General features: G+C 40.1%; 1 protein-coding gene across 1 annotated transcript in view; it reads left to right on the top strand.

Moving 5' to 3' along the window:
* The window catches only part of ppfia4 (PTPRF interacting protein alpha 4), a 52,636-nt gene that overhangs the window by 18,599 nt on the left and 15,324 nt on the right, over positions 1-18,713 (top strand). The window contains exons 2-4 of the mRNA XM_062442871.1: positions 15,554-15,655; positions 16,044-16,208; positions 18,093-18,167. Of these exons, the coding sequence (XP_062298855.1) occupies positions 15,554-15,655; positions 16,044-16,208; positions 18,093-18,167 (342 nt within the window). The remainder of the gene's footprint in view (positions 1-15,553; positions 15,656-16,043; positions 16,209-18,092; positions 18,168-18,713) is intronic.

Below are 18,713 nucleotides of genomic sequence, written 5' to 3'. Positions count from 1 at the left end.
CAATATTTATAGACCCCCAGAACAGATGAGCTCACTCAGTCACTCAGTGTGACTGGCTTCAATACACACATGCACGCACAAAGAGCAAAGAAGTGGCAGAGAAGTTACTCACGCTATCCCTGCCACACCCACTCGCATAAATATTTCCTACTAGCTCCTCCATTTTTTCACCCACTGGCCTTGAAAAGTGTGCTGCATACAACTTGACTATACAGACATCACACCAGATGCAGCAATTATTAAACGTCAATTAGAAGGATTAATGTTAATCTGAAAATATTAGAGAATATACACACTCACACAGAGGGACATTAAAAGCACCTGAATCTTCAGTGACAATGAGGTGCCACTGTTTGAGTCATAAGGAGCATGATTGGTGAGGGTTAGGGATTTAACCAGTGGGAAAATAAGGGACTACTACACTAACCTAAGTAAGTTATTCTCTCTCTCTCTCTCTTTCTCTCTCAAACACACACACCAACACACACACACACACACACGCACGCACATATACATGCACATACAATACGCAGACATGCGCTATATGACGTATTGCACACACAGGATTTAAGTCCTCATATCCCAAAATAAACAAATGTGTGTGTGTGTGTGTGTGTGTGTGTGTGTGTGTGTGTGTGTGTGTGTGTGTGTGTGTGTGTGTGTGTGTGTGTGTGTGTGTGTGTGTGTGTGTGTGTGAGAGAGAGAGAGAGAGAGAGAGAGAGAGAGAGAGAGAGAGAGAGAGAGAGAGAGAGAGAGAGAGAGAGAGATAACTGAGTGAATGAGCATGTGAGCTTGAGTTACAAGGCTGGAGAAAAATCACATTTCATAAATAAATCATCCGGGGCCTTGTGATCTTGTGATGGATGTGTGCACACACACACACAAGACTGCATTCTCCATGGCCATCCTAGTACGGACCAGATTAGAGGCGAATCATTTTTAAAAAGCTGTGTGCTGCTTCAATATATAATTTTAGCACAAGATTTACATTACATTATAGCCCAAATCAAACAACGTAATAATTTCTGAAACATGTGTGTGTATGTGTGTGTGTGTGTATGGGACAAAGGGCTTGTATGGTGTCAGTTTTGTACACCTCTTTAAAAAAAATTAATTGAGCTTTTTGAGTCATTGTCACTTATTCCTTTGAAGTCTTTCAAACTCACGTCTCAGTTGATTTTGATATCTGTATCTAAAAACATGTTAGACCCTGCAGAAAAGTGACTGTTGGTACATGGGGCAAGTATATGTGTGTATATGTGTGTGTGTGTGTGTGTGTGTGTGTGTGTGTGTGTGTGTGTGTGTGTGTGTGTGTGTGTGTGTGTGTGTGTGTGTGTGTGTGTGTGTGTGTTGTGTGTGTGTGTGTGTGTGTGTGTGTGTCTTGTCTGAGCTATGAAAAGAAAATCAAAGTATTTTAGGGACGTGCGTGAGAGAAAGCCATTCGTGCTTATCTCTTTCTCCTCATCTCTCTCTCTCTCCTGCTCCCTTTTCTTCTCCTGCCACATCACACACTAACACTCCCAAAGGCTATGATATTGAATGAGCAGCTTTATAAGTTTCACTGGCTTGGACAATCATTTTGTAGATGAGGGAGGAACCCACAGCAGAACTGATGAGTGATAAAGTGTACTGTAGCAGGCAAGAGTGAGGAGCAATTGACAGATGGGAGCATTTAACAGCCAAATCAATTGCAACTAACTAGCCAGTGCTCACGACCACCCATCACATCCTGACGAGAAGGTGTGCAGTGAGCAAAAAGCAGGTGACAGAAGGTGATTTGGCATTCAGCCCCACACACCATGCTTCCGTCCACGTTCAAGAAGGACGGAGGCTGCAGGAGAAGGACAAGACAGCAGTGTGACGCCTCACTTCGGGGCACCATGAGAGGTGCTTGTCGTGCCTCTGTCATTACAGTTACAGTTATTGTAGACTTACTGTAGACACACACACACACTCAGTGGTGTAGAGTTACATCCTGCCACTGCAGTTTGTGAAGGGCAAGAGCAACGTTCCTGACCTCCACAATACACACACAAACACAGAACACCTAGACTACTCATTACTCACATCCATTTTTAGCACATGAAGTATTGAGGAGAGACGAGAGGTTATTGGAAATTATGCTGTACGTACACTTGGAGCAGGTTATTTACACTTTGAATAGGAAGATTAATATTAATACAGCTGTGTTTGATGCGTCTCCTTCTTTCTACAACTATAAAAGACTTTCATCTGCAAAACAGAGCAGCTGGGATCAACTGAATGTGTGTGTTTGTGTGGTCTCAGGAGTATACGTGTGTTAGCTTTTCAGTGAATGAGTCTGTATGTTTGTGTATAGTAGGGGTGTCTATATTTTTAAAAATCAGCAAGACCTTACTGGAACTGTGTTTCATTAATTGGTTAAGTGTTGTTTTGAAGCAGTAGTTAAACAGAATACGATTCATGTATTTTTTATAAAGATGTGAGAATAAAATATCATAAGAAGAACATTTTCCCATTTCTCATGTTGCATCTTCAGACATGAATGTTTACTCACACTCAGTCCCTGTAAGTGCATCTTTTGTTTGCCATGATTGTGTTCAGTGTGGTAGTAATAGGCTTCCCTCTGGGCTGACCAGGAGCTTGAAGGGGACACAGTGAAGGAGAGATGGAGAGAGCTAAGCCGTGCACTCCGACTGAGTGATGAGAACAGCGGGAGAGAGAGACAGAGCTGACACAGGTGCTTTAGACAGGGAGGAGGTGACAGAGGAGGCTGGAAAAAAAACAAAAGAAACGAGTAGGGCAGGAGGAGCAAGAGAATGAGGCAATAGGGAAGGTGGTGATCATGAAAGAGGGATAAAGCTTCCAAGGGCAATGAATGTGTCTGACATAGCAGGGTAACAGCAATTTGTGTGAATACAGGGGTGTAATTCCCACTGGGTATGGGGGGACATGTCACTTTAACAGTTTTACAGTTGCAATTTCAGTGACTTGCTAAAATCTCACTAATCGGCTTTGTTAGTAGCAGCGAGCACTTGGTGGAGTTTTGTTACCCTGGGTTTTGCTTCTCAGGCTTCATACAGGCTGCCCTCCCCATCTGGTTGGCAGGGTTTTGTGGTCTTGATGCTCTGTATAGACTACTCAGTGCTTAAAAAAATAACCTCCTCTCTATGTCTTTACAAAAAAATGTTGTTCTGAAATTATTTATTTAATTGATTAGTCAATTAACAGAAAAGCTTTTTTCTAAGCAAAAAATCCCAGCATATGCTCATTCTAGCTTCTGAAATGTCTAATTATCTTTGAGGTTTTGTAATGTTGATCTTTTTTTGGAAATTGTAATGAACATTTGCTCTCATTTTACAGACAAAATGATTCATCAAGAAAATAATTTATGGATTAAATAATAATGAAATAGTTGCAGCTGTACAAATAATACAATTATGTTGATTTACAAGTGACCGTTGATTTTAAAAAGATACTATTGAACACTGGTCAAAGATAAGGCAACTAATTCAATTCTTATATAATGTGGTTTGTGGTAAAATATGTAAATACAACCTTATCTCAGTCTCAGTACTCTATCAATGACACTTAACATAATCATACAGTATATGTGTGTATTTATGTGTGGTTGGTGGGACGGGGGGGGGGGGGGGGGGGGGGGGGGTTGCCCTCTGCTCCATAGTATGTTGTGATGTAAAATGGCTGCTTTCCATTGAGGGAAGGTTCAGCTAAGATTAGCAATGCTTGAGAAAAATAGGGAAGAGGAGAAGAGCAAAGGAAGAAAAAAAAAAGGGTGAGAGAGCAAGCATGGAGGAGCTGGAGTGGATTGAGTGTGAAAAAAGTAATCAGCAGCAGCAAGAGAAGAAAGACCTAGGTAGCAAGAAGGAGAAAAATAGAGAAAACTGTGAGACGCTGACAGATTTATTTAAAAAGTCAGAGGGCTCTCACTTCTACAGCAGAAAACAACTTCTTAAATGTGTCAAGTTTCTTGTGTTTTTGTCAGTGCTGCTGATGTGCATGTGTGCCTCGTACTGTGTGTTGTGTTTGTGTGTTGAGCGCTTGTTTGATTGTTTCTGTCTCTCTGCCTCTGACTATAAATCACAGATTCTGCCAAGTCTGGCTCTCCTGCTTATGTCAAGGATGAGAAGCTATCTCCATATATGAATTATGACCATCACACTTGTTAAGCTTGTTTTCCTGCCTCTCCTTGATTAAGAGAATCATGGCTCTAAATTAATATGCACCCAGTCATTCAAGTACAATTCGAGTTTTGGTTTTTTTCATTACAAAACCTCTGACTTCTCTAAAATAGCTGATTTCAACTCCTCACATACATATGTTACCTGTGTGAAAATCTATACTTATACTCTATATTCATATACTATACTATACTTTGCTACTATTTTGTGTGGGTACCTCATGCTGCCAGTAGGAGTCTCTGTCTCACCACTAACGTACACGTCAGCAGTGACTGGTAAGTTTGGCAACTCAGTGAATGCACGTTGAGACTGAAGCCCAGTGAGCTCCTGTCAGTTAATGGCGGAAGTCAGTACCGTCACCAAAGGATGTTTTCATGTTTGGAGACTTGTCTGACTCGCTGATTCATCTTCTGCTCTCTTTCTCTTGTTCTCCCTCTCTCTATGTCTCCCTGGTGAACCATTGTTTCCTTGACAACCAGGTGCAAGCATGTAGACCTATAGACAGAAACCATTTTTGTCTCTTTGTACATCTTTGCACTGCCTCTCCCGATGGTTATAATGTTAAATTGGCTTTTTTCTTTTTTTTTAATGATTGAACATAGACAATAGAATTAGCAAGTGGGTGAGCCCAGTGAGTGATGAAGCACAGTTAAACAGTGGGATGGGAATTAATGAAAGACTAGAGGAGGGATGCTGAAAGAAATTAATGAACAGTCAAATCAGTTGTAATGAATTAACCGCTGCTCATATCTTAATGATAGATTCACTCTGCTATAATACATGTCTTGCATTTCACACTGAACCAGTTTTCAGAAGCATCTGTACACTACAAAGTGAATGCTCCCACTTTTTCTAACAGGAAAATCTAACATTAAACTATATCATGTATAATTGTTGCACTTTAAACATTTACACAGATTGAAATATAATATGTGGGTCACAATATGCCTTACAACTGATCAAGAGTTAGAAACAGTAACAGTGTCAGTAAAATTACTGATGGACTTTTTTCCAATGATTTATGAAATAACTGTTGAGGCAAAATCAAGTGATTTAGTATTGCACTTCCATAAAATTGGAAAAAAGAGACAGATTGACAAGATTACAGCTGTGCAAGCAGCTGTATGAGACTGTGAGAGGCACAGCCTTGAGCTTAATGCTAAAGCCAGCATGGTAACATACTCATAATCAAAATGCCAACATGCTGATGTTAACAGGTATAATGTTTACCATGTTCACCATCTTGGTTTAGTGTGTTAAGCATGCTAACATTTACTATATAGCATTAAATTGAAAATGCAGCTGAATGAATTTGTATTTGGAGGTTTTTGCCCACAGACCAAACTAAATTTTGACCCTAATGATGGTGTCATAGGAAAAATGTCAAGTTAAAGTTACAGTTTATCCTGAGAGATAAACTAAATGTACATATCATATTTTATGGCAGTCCATTCAGTAGTTGTCAAGACATTTCATACCAAAGTAGAGCAACCAAATAGCCAATCAACATAATGGCCGTAGAGGGTGAGGTATGCTGACATTCATTTCTTAGAATAGATCAAGTTCCAAAAACACTGTATCTTTAATTTCCCATAATGCAATTAGGAAGCATATATAAACCATTTTTAGATTATATCAGCCTGATAACATTCACGTCTCAAACTCCACACGTCTTTGTACATATGTACTTTTGACGAACCCAATCCCAGACAGCCGCATAACGAATCATACAAAGGTTTCTCAAAATGTTTTGCACTTTCCATGACTAATAAATTGACTCTGACGTGTAATAAATATCCTGCCTGGGTGGCTCTGGGAATATGAATAAGTTATATAGTGATCATGATAATGTGACCCACTAATACAGAATCGTATAAGACTTCGCGTCACATGTTTGACAGTTCAATTATTAGGGTTACAATACCAGTATTTGCTCAAGAGCATCATGGCACCAGAAAAGGTTTAACAATTGTGAATCAAATGACATCCGTAGTTTGCAGACAAGACTAACAATGTGATGAAAAAGTGTACTTGATATTCTTCAGTGTATAAAAGCACCGGAAGGGCTTTCAGACTACAGTCAAGTGCGTGCACTGTGAAACCCTGCTGAGAGAGGAGGGACGAACCAGGCTGCCATTTATAAATAGAAAGAATCAGTACGCACAATGTCATGCTGGAGGAAAATGGGTCTCTTGAATTTGTGTTGAGTAAGCTGACTGGAGGTTTTATTAGGAGGAAATAGAGCGTTTAATTTAATGCTAATTCTTGGCATTGGTGACTCCCTCCAAGTGCCTGAACTTGCATGTCTATATGCATGTGTGTGTGTGTGTGTGTGTGTGTGTGTGTGTGTGTGTGTGTGTGTGTGTGTGTGTGTGTGTGTGTGTGTGTGTGTGTGTGTGTGTGTGTGTGTGTGTGTGTGTGTGCGTGTGTGTCTGAGTGAGCAATAGAGATAACAGGTGGCCAGAGCCCCCAACAGTCCTTCTCTAAACCCTGCCTCCTTCCTTCCTCCATCAGCTGATCACTACGAGCCGCCCTGTCTCCTCCTCCTCCCTCCATCATCATTGTTTTTGTCCCATTCTGTCTTTCTCTTTTATCAAAATCATCCATGTTTACCTCGATTCTGCACCCCACCCGTCCTTTTCTGCCTGTCCTTGTTTATCCATCTTTCTCTCTCTCTCCAAACCCCTCATCCCCTCTCATCCAAGGCTGTTGTCAGTTAGAGCAGCCTGACTAGCGGAGTGCTGTTGTCGGGGCAGAGAGCAGCAAAGGAATCTCATCTATCCCTGCTGCACTCAGTGTCGACCAAGACTCAGAGAAAACTAGCCCTCTTTTTCCACCTTTCTCATCCTCTCTTCCTGTTTCTCTCTGTTTATGGGGGGTCTGTTTAAGGGATCTGATATGTTTAGCCTTCACCATGAACCCAACAGTGAAGATCCACCTTCAGAATGGGACCCACTTTAACACCTACATGTATCAGGTAGGAACTCAGCACCCATGCAGCATGTGGATATTACCAGTGAAGGATTGTCTCCAGCTCAAATAACTCTCTGAATGAACTCTCTGCGGTCTCCACATGTCCTTGCCCTAGTATTGATTTCACTGCTGATGACTCTTTTCGAGGACTGAGATATGGCCTCCTCTCCACCTCTTCCTTCTCTCCTCCTCCTCCTTTTCATGCCTCAATCAAGATGCGAAGAATGATTAATGCTTCACAGTGATGGAAATTGCATATTGGTTTAGAAATAACCGGGCAGGCACACCACCTCCACTCAGACTTTTCACTGGTTAATGTGGGTAGTTGACTGTTTTCAGCTTCTAATAAAGGAGTTAAATATCTGTCATGCACTGATGGGGGATTCCTTTTTTTCTGTGGCTGCTTGGCTTAGTGTGTGTTTATTATGGCACACATATGAGTGTCAGACTCTGCTGAAACACAACAAAAACTCTTTGTGTTTCTCCTTTCATTCGAGGAGAGGAAATATTTCCCACTTGTCCTTCCTGTCTTGCTCTGTCCCTTTTTCTGGTCTAGGTTTTTGTTTTGATTTAATGAAGGAAACTGGGTAAGCATGAATGGATGCTATTCTGGGCCCGGCCCTGCAATGGACACAGAGGAGAGAAGGAGGAAGAGGAAGATGCAGGCAGCATACAGGGATTTGACACCTCTTTGCATGCTGAGCTATAAGAAAATGATATTTTTTTAAAACAGAGGGACATGAGGTGATGTGTCAGCTCTGCATTCCTGCTGCGTCAATCAATTTTAAGACTAATAATCAGGCTATCAAATGACTTTTGGTATGCATGTTTTTACAGTGGTTCTGCCAGGTTTCATTTTAAAGCACTTCAAAAATCATTACAAGTCGTTTGGATTCACTTGTGCTCAAAATCACCTATTTTCTAAGTAAAGGTGTGAAAAGGTGTTCAGAGAGGAGATTTACTGAGTTGTATATACACCAAGAGTATTTGCTGTTGTGTTATCAGCATTTAGAAGTTAGTCCAGAGCTGGCACGGCTTCAGTCAGCCTTGGCATTATCCCTAAAGTGCTTCACTTAGGCTGATTTGCTCATGACTCACAATGATTATTCAGAAGCCTAATTTTACTACATCTGTCTCAGCTACAAAGTATAATAAAAAGGAGAAGAGTGTGTTAGCTTTTTTAAAATTTGCTTTCATAGTTGTGCATTCTGAAGCAGACAGGGAGGCTTTTAGAAAAGTTTTCAGTGAGTTGTTCCTCCTGCAGGGCGCCAGTCAGGGAGGAGATCTGTCAAGTGCAGCAGTCAGCTGCTTTTCTCCCCAGACACAAGAGCTGTCATGCCATCATCCAGAATGAATATCTCTCAGTGGCTTTGTGCATGTTTGTGCTTTAGTGTGTGCCTGCATTCACCTGATGAAACTTTAATGCAAAAGTTGTATGCTGCTCAAACACCTCACTTTCCTTATGAGCCAATACCATGATGCCACCCTGCACCCTGCTGTCGTCGTCATGGAAACAGATTACTCACTACTTACTTTGGGCTAACATCCAGGCAAGATGTTGTAGCAGTGGTGGTGCATGTTGGTTTAAGATCTGTCGGAGGAAGGTCGAGTCCACCTCTCCGCTGTGTGCTGCCTCACTCTCTCTGCAGTGGTGAAGAGTTACAGAGCTGTGATACCTGAATCTCCCTGGGGACCCACTCATCCTCCAGCCCCCGACCCTGCATTCATCTTCAGCGTGGCACTCCTTAGTGAATTACCACGATTTACATCAGAGTTAATTTTGTATTGTTTGGTGCGCTCAGTCATTATATAGAGGATCTCTCTGATGAATTATCAGAGGTATCTACATCCGTATTTGCCTCTTTATAGTGACTGATCATTTCTGAGCCTGATTTCTGAATATTCAATCTAATATCTCTGACCACAAAAAAGGGCTAAATCCCAAGGTGTTACTGAGCTATTGCAATTCTAATTTAAGAACTTCTTTTAAATACAAAATGCCGTAAAATTTTACTTTGTAAAAGATCTGTTCCTTTACACTGCTGGTAATATCACATACCACATATTCTCCCCTTTTTTCTCCCGTCCCACCAACTGATACTGACAGTACCATCTTTTTCAGGCTTTGGTAAACATTGATTTATATCTGTTTTGGTCTCCTCTCTTGTTAATATACCCTGACATTACAGAAGTATTGCTGCCATAGAGACAGCGGCTGTGCATGAATTCTTTTAAAAGCATACTCCGCTGTATATGTGATTTCTGATGCGTTCAAGTGTGCGAATACTGCATGTATAATGTTTTGTAACCACTCTGTTTTTCCCTAAAACAACTTGTTTTTCATCAACCTCCAGAGTACAGATGTGAAGTTGTTGTGTTCTGCTGAAAGTTATACTGTGTGTGCAGGCAAAGAAATCAGTGAATGCAATGTTTTGGTAAAAGAAGAGAGTTTTTCTAAATGGGAAAAGTGAGCAATGCAAATATCTCATTCAAAACGCAACATATTTTTCTGTTTGCATTGCATTGCAGTTAATAACATTCAGAAGAATATGTCAAACAAAATGGATGGACAGATGCATTGCAAATAGTTATTTTGTCAGTAGTGTCCATGTGTTTTCAAGTGGTTAACATGCTGAAGCACTTGGATGTATCTCTCACACTCTCACTTGCTCTATAGGCAACTGTGTGGTTTGCTTTCCCAGCATCTAAAGCTTCTGGGTTGCAAAAACAAACATCAGCTGCAGTCGGATTCTGCATTGATTTTGTCACTTACTGTTCTTTTGGTCTTACTGTAATTGAGCTAATACTTTTTAAAGTAATTCTGGCATTTTATATGATTTTATTTGATCTTTGATGAGATAGATTTTGGAGCAACTTATCAACTTTTTTTTTTAAGAGTTGCTAGAGTCAAGGAGATATTCTGCTTTAGTTTACACATTTGTTTTTACAGCTGTCTTTTAAAGAGAGGATGTTTACCACTCATCATATCACCACTATTTGTATATGCAACTGTGAATCGGAGGGGGGATTGTTTAATTGGTCATTTAAGATGCCAGTTTTTCAAAAGAGCTATATTAATATTTTGGTTATCTTCAAGTGATAAGAGGCTGATAAACAGCCAGGTTGATATATTGGCTGATATAAGCTCTTTGCTGATAAATCAGTATCAGTGTATTGTCAGCTGATAAATTACAAGAAAGATTTGTAGTTTAACCACCAGATAAAGTTTATGTTTGTAAAATGTAAAATTGTTAAAACACACATTCAACAGTAGTGTATCAAAAATGGCCTATACAAGTGATTGACAACTTTATTGAACACCAAACAAGAAACCATTGAAAAGTGAAAATAATTTTGTCATTTTTGATTTACCCACACATCCACAGACAAGTTCACGCGCATGTTTTCATCAGACAGCAGAACATGGTGGGTAAAGTTCCTGTTTCATTTAATACATATTTCCTACCTAGTGCACTATATTCATTTCCCTTTGTATGTACTGTAGGTACGGGTAGAATGAAAAATGCACACCATTAAAGCATGTATGCTACTTTTTACTAAAGATTCCACACTGCAATACTATATCTTTGCTCCTGAGTTGACACTAACAAAATGCTCACTTTACTGCTGAATATAGACTATACAGTTCAGGGAATAATGAATGAGTTAGCAAGGGAGCAATTTCAGGCACAGTTCAGGTGTGTGTGGTGAAGGTTAACTCTCCATAGTACCGATCTCTAAGCACATTACATACACACACACACACACACACACACACACACACACACACACACACACACACACACACACACAGATACACAAATACAGAAGGATAAGCACATTCACAAAAAAAATCATATTTTTTGGATTGTGTGTGTGTGTGTGTGTGTGTGTGTGTGTGTGTGTGTGTGTGTGTGTGTGTGTGTGTGTGTGTGTGTGTGTGTGTGTGTGTGTGTGTGTGTGTGTGTGTGTGTGTGTGAATGTACAATTTTTCAGCTGCTTTTTTTTTTTTATCCGACTGCACTCCAATCTTTCTCCCTTTCTCTCGCTTACTCTCTGCACACACACTCACAGCATTTTTTTTTTCATCCTTTAATCCCAAACTGCTTAAGGAAGCGAAGGGGAAAAATCCCTTTACAATGTCTGGGCTCAGCAGTGTTTGGTAACCACTTGCTATCTCACATTGTGGTTGGAGGCAGAAGAGCGGCTTCCTCCAGACGCCCAGAACCTTCTCCCTGCTCTACGTGATATACTCTCTGACAGATGTCTAGGCTGTGTTGTCAAAGAGCTGCGCTTGAATCTGAGTGTTGTGTGAAGCTGAATAAACATCCTGGGATTTTCAAAGCTCATGTGGTTTTGGGGAGTTAGGATTGCATGGTGCACACAGTGATAGCGTGTGTGTGTTTGCATGTGTGTGTGTGTGCCAGAGGGAAGGCATTGGAGAGCTTTGAGCAAGCTTTGAGAAATTAAGAGTTTTGTTTGTCTAGACAGTGATGTGCTGTTATATTTTACACTTGTCTGTTCTGTTACCTAACACTTTTCATATTTTTATCAATTATTATTTGTCACCACATGTTTCTCCGATTTTTTTTGTTTTTTGAGTACCGAAGCAGTTCATGGGGAGATGTAGAGAACTCCTAAAAGGCAGAGGGATGAGCTAGGGAGCACAAGAAGTGGCCTGTTGAGCCTTTTTACCATGATTGAAAGAGACAGTGAGCTTTAACATCTGTTGGTGGATTTGGGTTGAGCTCCTGTCTATTGATGGACCGTGCGCCCCAGTGGAATAAGGGAAAGTAAATCAAACAAGCTGACCCATTTTCTCCTTTCCTTCCTTTCCTCCCTTTGCTCCCTCGATCTTTCTTCCCTCCTCAGTCGCTCCCTCTCACTCCACCGTCTTCTCTCTCGATTGCAGCGTGACGTGCAGCGACAACAGAAATCCTGGAATCTAAGAGTTTGTGTGTGTTTGTGTTTTTCTCAGATCTAAATCCCTTAGATGATTATTATTGACAACCCAGCTCAGCAAGTCTTTGAGTGTTTTGCCAGTCCCACTTGATTGTAATGTTTTTATATCTCATCTGTATGATGGAGTAAAGTAAAACAATACAGGCCAGTACAGTGAGGTTTACAGGATAAACATTAAAAGCACAGGGCCAGCTTAGATGCATTTATGCTGCTAGACTGGTGTTTCTGCTCGATAAATATCACGCAGGGCTTTACACTCCAGGTTCATGGAGGTGTGATACAGCATTATTTGCTGTGGGGAAGAGCAGAGATATGATGTGCAAAGCAAACTGGAAGGATGGAGCCTGGTAAGGATAACTAGCTGTTTGTTGTTCCTACTGTTCAATCAACTACTGCTGTTATGAACCTCTTCAATGTTTAACCTTATTTAAAATCTGTAAAATTTCTGTTCACAATTGAGATTCTAACAAAAAAAAATATTATTCACTTCAAGAGCTCAGATATCTGAGGTACATACTCTTCGTAGTTCATACTTGTCCAGTCACACCTGCCTTGCATACACCCAGACAAAAGACAGGTGTGTCACTATCCTATGAGCTAATGTCTTGTTGCTATAGTTTAACAGCTACAACATGGAATATTCCACATCTGAACTTTAAAGAAGCATCTCTTAGTTATGCCCAATTTCTCTGAAACATGAGAATGAGACTGCAGTGTCACGGCTGCAGTGAGCACCAGGACTTTAAAATCATGTGTGTGTTTGAAACAAGCAGAGTAAGCGTAAGCCTCTGGGTATTGGTTTGGAATAAAGCCAGGCTTACAGGAAATGCCAACAAAGCACCAAGAGATGTTCAAACAACATGCAGACAGTCACAAAAAACAGAACCCTATATTCTCATGTGTACACACAGGTGAATACACACTCCAGTAAATAAATAGATACCCAATATCTGCTGCAGTGTGATCAAACCACAAAAAATATTCAAACATGAACATCCAGCAGAAACTCTGCGTGTCACTGGCTCATTCTCTGGTGTATACTCTAACTGCGATAATGTTGGCTTATCATCTTGTGTCAATCAAGTCAATTGCAGACAAAACAGAAAATCAAATGGGCAAGTGGATTAAGTATAGGGCCAGCCCTCTGACATGAAGACTGTCCTGGGCTTTCCTCAAACATGATGGCCAGTAGTTTGCTTTGACTGATCAGGCTAATCGGCTAAGCTCACCATACCTTGTTTCGTCAGCTTAATGCATTTGTCTGTGACCTGTCCAGTTAGTGTACCCGCCCATTCTGGCAGTATAGGGTTGGGGTTAGGGTTTCTTGTTTTCTGTTGGCCTGAAAAAAGAAAATAAATATAAAGTTTTGGAAGTCAGAAGTGGTGTGTTTTCACTGCACTTGGGTCCAGTAAAGAGACATTATAGACGCATACTGAAATACTAGAAGTACAAGAGCAGGCTCTGACATTTCACCTTTTCTCCCACTGATCTGAAGAGACTTGTGTGAGATCAATTGACCCTGCTATGATTTATCTGAGCAGGGCAGGATGTGGAGGCTTTATAATCCCATACCAGAAAAGGTGAAATCATGTATCATTTTCAGCAAAAGACATCTGACAATGCAGTGTCCATGAGGATTTTAAAAAATGTTTTTATTAATATTTCCTTACATCTGGGTGGGTAGGATCAGATATCCAGTTTAAGCAATCATGTGCAGGATACTGTCAGTCACAGAGAAGTTAATAATACAATGACAACATATTAAAATACTCTCCTATTTAAACTGTAATTATGCACACAATCTTAAGGATCACCTGCACTTCTTCATGGAGTATAAAACTGTATTAGAGTCTGACTGTAATCCTAATGGTATACTTGGATTGTAGCCAACTATTATAACAGTGTATTGCACAGTAATATGTTATAATGTCTTCACACACATTTTACAGCTATGATTTTTAAAGTACTAGGTTTCTCCAAAATGACAAACTGATAGGTAAAAAACGATGAAAGTTTAAAAACTGTAAAAAACCAAACACGTGGCAGGTTAGCGCTGCAGTCGCATCACAGTGTCCTTCTCCCACACTATTAAAGTTAGAGCCAACTTTTAAGTGCTCCAAAAGGAGAATTAAATGTCCATCACATTTGCAATACTTGGTGTCGTTGCTATCTTGAATCATCTGGGAGAAGCTGCAATAGATTAACATGAAGTAACGCGCTGCACACTCGACACGAGATACAGGAGATGTGAAAGTATGTACTGAAGAGCAGTTTTTCCATAGCAGACACATTTTTGTCTTGTTGAGCTTTAAAGAATAGTTCAACATTCAAATCTCAGGAAGTCCTTGCTCTGGAATGCTTCCAGGCATGATGTATTCATGCCTCCACACAGCTATTTGATGTCACCTTGTTGTCAAAATTACTCCATGTTAGTATGTTATTGTCCACAAGATCAATAACATCTTAGAGGTGCATCGGTTGCTGTGCTGTGCCACCAGTTTGCACAAAGTCACTGAATGTTACACTGAAAATTGCTTCAAACACATGGATCCCAACCCATCAGAAACCATTGTGGTCTGACTTCAAGCCATTCATCGGTCAAGCTTTTCAAATGTGGCTGCTGTACAAGGAGTGTCTGGAGTGCTGCAAGTGCTTAAAAGCTTCAGTGAAGTGCATAGATGTCTGTCAACATTGAGGAGTGTCACGAATGAGCAATAAATCAAATAGCTCTCAAGTGAAATACAAAAATGTATTTCAAATAATCTGGTCTTAATTTGAGTCCTACCATCATTGTTGCTTGTCTTCGATGTGATTGCTTGTTAAAGATAATAAGACGGCACAGTTCTTATTGTTTGCACACAGCAACTTAACTGCTTGTTTTTGAACAATATAATGAAAGCAGCATTAATCTGACCCTCAAAGTATACTGTATGTTTAAACATTCTTTTAAACCTTAACATATAATTTGTAAACCATATATATCTCTTCCTGTTGAGCTTGCTGCAATATATGTAAGGCTTAAAGAAGTCCCAGAGGTGGCACTAAGATGGGCAGATTATTGTGTTTATGTTGATCAGAAAGTGCAATTTTGGCCTCTAGTTTGTCATGGAAATGTGTTGTAATTTCCACCAGCTCTGACAACCTCTTATCGCAGGTGCACAGAAAGCATTTCCTAGACAGCATCTAGTTTTCTTTGCTGAAGCTGAACTGGACTGCCCATGATTTAATACTGCCCAAACTTCACCTGCTGATCAAGTATTTCTCCTACAATGTGTGCTGCTCAGTGCTCGGAGTATGCTTGTGCTCCTGGTTGCCAAAATTGCAAAAACTGGTTGGCCACACCCAGGTGTGTTTGCTGCATGAGATATGTACTCACTTTCTCACTTTCAGTGATACAGTAATAACCTCTGTATTGGTGTTTTGTGTGTGTTGTGTAGGAGTTTGCCACCCTGACAAAGGAGCTCAACATATGCCAGGAGCAGCTGCTGGAGAAAGAGGAGGAAATATCTGAGCTGAAAGCTGAAAGGAACAACACCAGGGTATGTGTGTCAGTGTGTGTGTGTGTGTGTGTGTGTGTGTGTGTGTGTGTGTGTGTGTGTGTGTGTGTGTGTGTGTGTGTGTGTGTGTGTGTGTGTGTGTGTGTGTGTGTGTGTGTGTGTGTGTGTGTGTGTGTGTGTGTGTGTGTGTGTGTTTGTTTGTGCACATGCGAGAGCAAGTGTATGCTGATGCTGATGAAAACAAACAATGTTTCTCTGCTGGAAATGAGTACTCTCTCCCGTTGTGAATGCATGCATGCTTGTGTGTGTGTGTGTGTGTGTGTGTGTGTGTGTGTGTGTGTGTGTGTGTGTGTGTGTGTGTGTGTGTGTGTGTGTGTGTGTGTGTGTGTGTGTGTGTGTGTATGTGTGTGTGTGTGTGTGTGTGCTGTAGCTGCTGTTGGAGCACCTGGAGTGTCTGGTGTCTCGTCACGAACGCAGTCTGAGGATGACAGTGGTGAAGAGACAGGCACCCCCACCATCTGGAGTCTCCAGCGAGGTGGAGGTCCTCAAAGCCCTGAAGTCACTATTTGAGCACCACAAGGCTCTGGATGAAAAGGTGGACACACGCAAATGTATATACACACATAAGGGCTGTGGTCTGTTCTAACAAATAAATTGCCTTACATGGTAACTTTACGACTTTCATTTATGTTATGACTTTTCTTTTTTCTACAGTTTGTACTTTTTAAAATATTAAGCCTTTTTCAACAATTTTGTACACATTAAGTAAATAATCTTCACCCTTTTCCAAATCCTATATACATTCATGTCAAAACTTAATTCAAGCTTTAAATGGAGTCACAAGACTTTCAGCAATTATTCTTCTTCACAAACACAATTTTTACATCAAAATTTAGACAAAATTGTCCTCTCTAATCCATTATTATTTCAATTGAAATAGGAATAAAACACCTAGAAGGCCAGAGAGTGCTATCTAAAAGTCTAAAAGATTTTTTGTTTTTGAGTTATAAGAGGTTGTTTGCTGACTAATTTCAAACCTTGAAATGTTCCTCATCTATCATACTTTTGGAGTTTTATTCAACTTTTGAATCCCATTCAAGCTTTTTGAAAATATTCAACACGTTTTTGTGTCCAACTCATACTCCTTCAGCTGCTTCTTCATCCAAATTAAAGTCAGCAATTCAGTTTAGCATCAGTTTTTCAACAACCAGAATTCACATCACCATTTATTCAGAAATTGCCTTCTTCTAGTTTGCTGCTTATTCTCTCTTCTCATCAGAGATTTGCTGTATTTTTCTTATTGTCATCAAATCCCATCTGTAGCCAAACCAACAATGAAATTGGTCCTAATTTAAAGTGTTGTGCCTGTATCCACAGCCTGATATATTAACCTCTGTTGTTGTCCAAAAACCTTAGGAATAACTCCAAAAACTAATAACAGCAATCACATTTTCAGTATCTGGGTGTGTTGTCTTATAAGGCAGATGCCACTGCACATATGAGGGATCTGTTCTATTACAGTGCTGTGCTACCTTGTGCTACATACCTGTTACAACCCCCAGAAATGCTCTTTGTAAGAGCACTCAGTAACATAATTCAAATAGTCAAGGAGTAGCAGAAAAAAAATATTATTTTTATTTTCTTTACTTATTTTTGGCAAAAAATTAAAAATGAAGGGAAGCCACCTAGTACAACCCCACAAGGGGTGGTCAAATGTGTTTTAACCTGAACCAACATTTAGACTAAATCAAACAGACAGAAACCAAACAGAAACAAAGCCTTGAACACAGGAATACTAGACCCATTTTAACAAAGAACTAACAAAAGAAAGGAACTAACTCAAACTGGTCACATTTCAGAGTGCTGATGCTGAGCCAGGAGGAAAGAGACAAGGAGTCAAGCTCCCTCTATTCAGATTTTCCCCAATCAGGCCAGACCAGGTACTCCTGAATGGGAAAGAGCACAGAACACTCATTAAATTTAGAATAGATGTACATTAACCAGCAGGGGGGAGCGTAAACAATATCACAACCTCTCTGACTGTACTTAAGTTCTTTGAGAAATTTACAATATAGTACAAAGTCAAGAGGTTTACAACAAGAAAAATATAGAAAATAGCCAGCCATATTCTTTAAGCTTCTATTAATGACCCTCAGTACTTAGTATTTTAAGCTTAAAGGCTTTATGCACCCTGAATAATGAAAGTTGTATTTAGTATGAAACAAAGAGAAAGAGTGTTGAGTTTTCATTAACAGCAAACAAAACCAACAGCAAATTAGGTAGGAACAAGAACAAATTAAAAATATATATATATATATATATATGATGTAATATTTTTTATAACAGAAGATATTAGAAATAATTAAATACATTTTTTTACTCTTAAAATTATCCATACTCTTAAAAGTTCACACCGGGGTTGTGCCTCCATTTAGATGTGTCCTAATTTTTTTCTCTGTGCTCTTGTTGTGTTTGTCAGGTGCGTGAGAGGCTCCGGGTGGCTCTGGAGAGGGTGACCACCCTGGAGGGACAGCTAGCAGCTAGCACACAAGAGGTGAGGTGTAAGAATGTGTGTGTGTGTGTGTGTGTGTGTGTGTGTGTGTGTGTGTGTGTGTGTGTGTGTGTGTGTGTGTGTGTGTGTGTGTGTGTGTGTGTGTGTGTGTGTGTGTGTGCACGTGCTCCTATGTGTGATTATTTGTAAGTGAAACATCTGTTCAGTCCCTAGCAAACATCTGTTGAAGCCTCCAGTCTAATCTGATATACGCTTCAAGTGTCACACTGGGTGAGAGGCTCTGTCTTCTTAGCCCCTCTGTTCACACACACACACACACACACACACACACACACACTTGCACACGTGTACTGGCATGTACAAATTCACCTTCATCTATTTAAAAATGTCATTAAAGAAATGATTCTAAAGATAAAATGGTGCTAAATATTTACAGCTGGCTCAGAAAAAGAAAAATCCCAGGAGGTTATATAAAATTTCAAGCTTGTTAAGTTTCACTGATCACGCAGTTTTATGAGAGGAGCAGACCCTTACAGAAGCAAACCATCCCTCTCCTTTATTCTGAGTATAATTCATATTTTTGTTATG

This window comes from Scomber scombrus, chromosome 3 (assembly GCF_963691925.1).
Source record: "Scomber scombrus chromosome 3, fScoSco1.1, whole genome shotgun sequence".
Classification (NCBI taxonomy): Eukaryota; Metazoa; Chordata; class Actinopteri; order Scombriformes; family Scombridae; genus Scomber; species Scomber scombrus.
The sequence above is the reverse complement of the archived record's forward strand: the minus strand, read 5'-3'. Positions and strand labels throughout refer to the sequence as shown.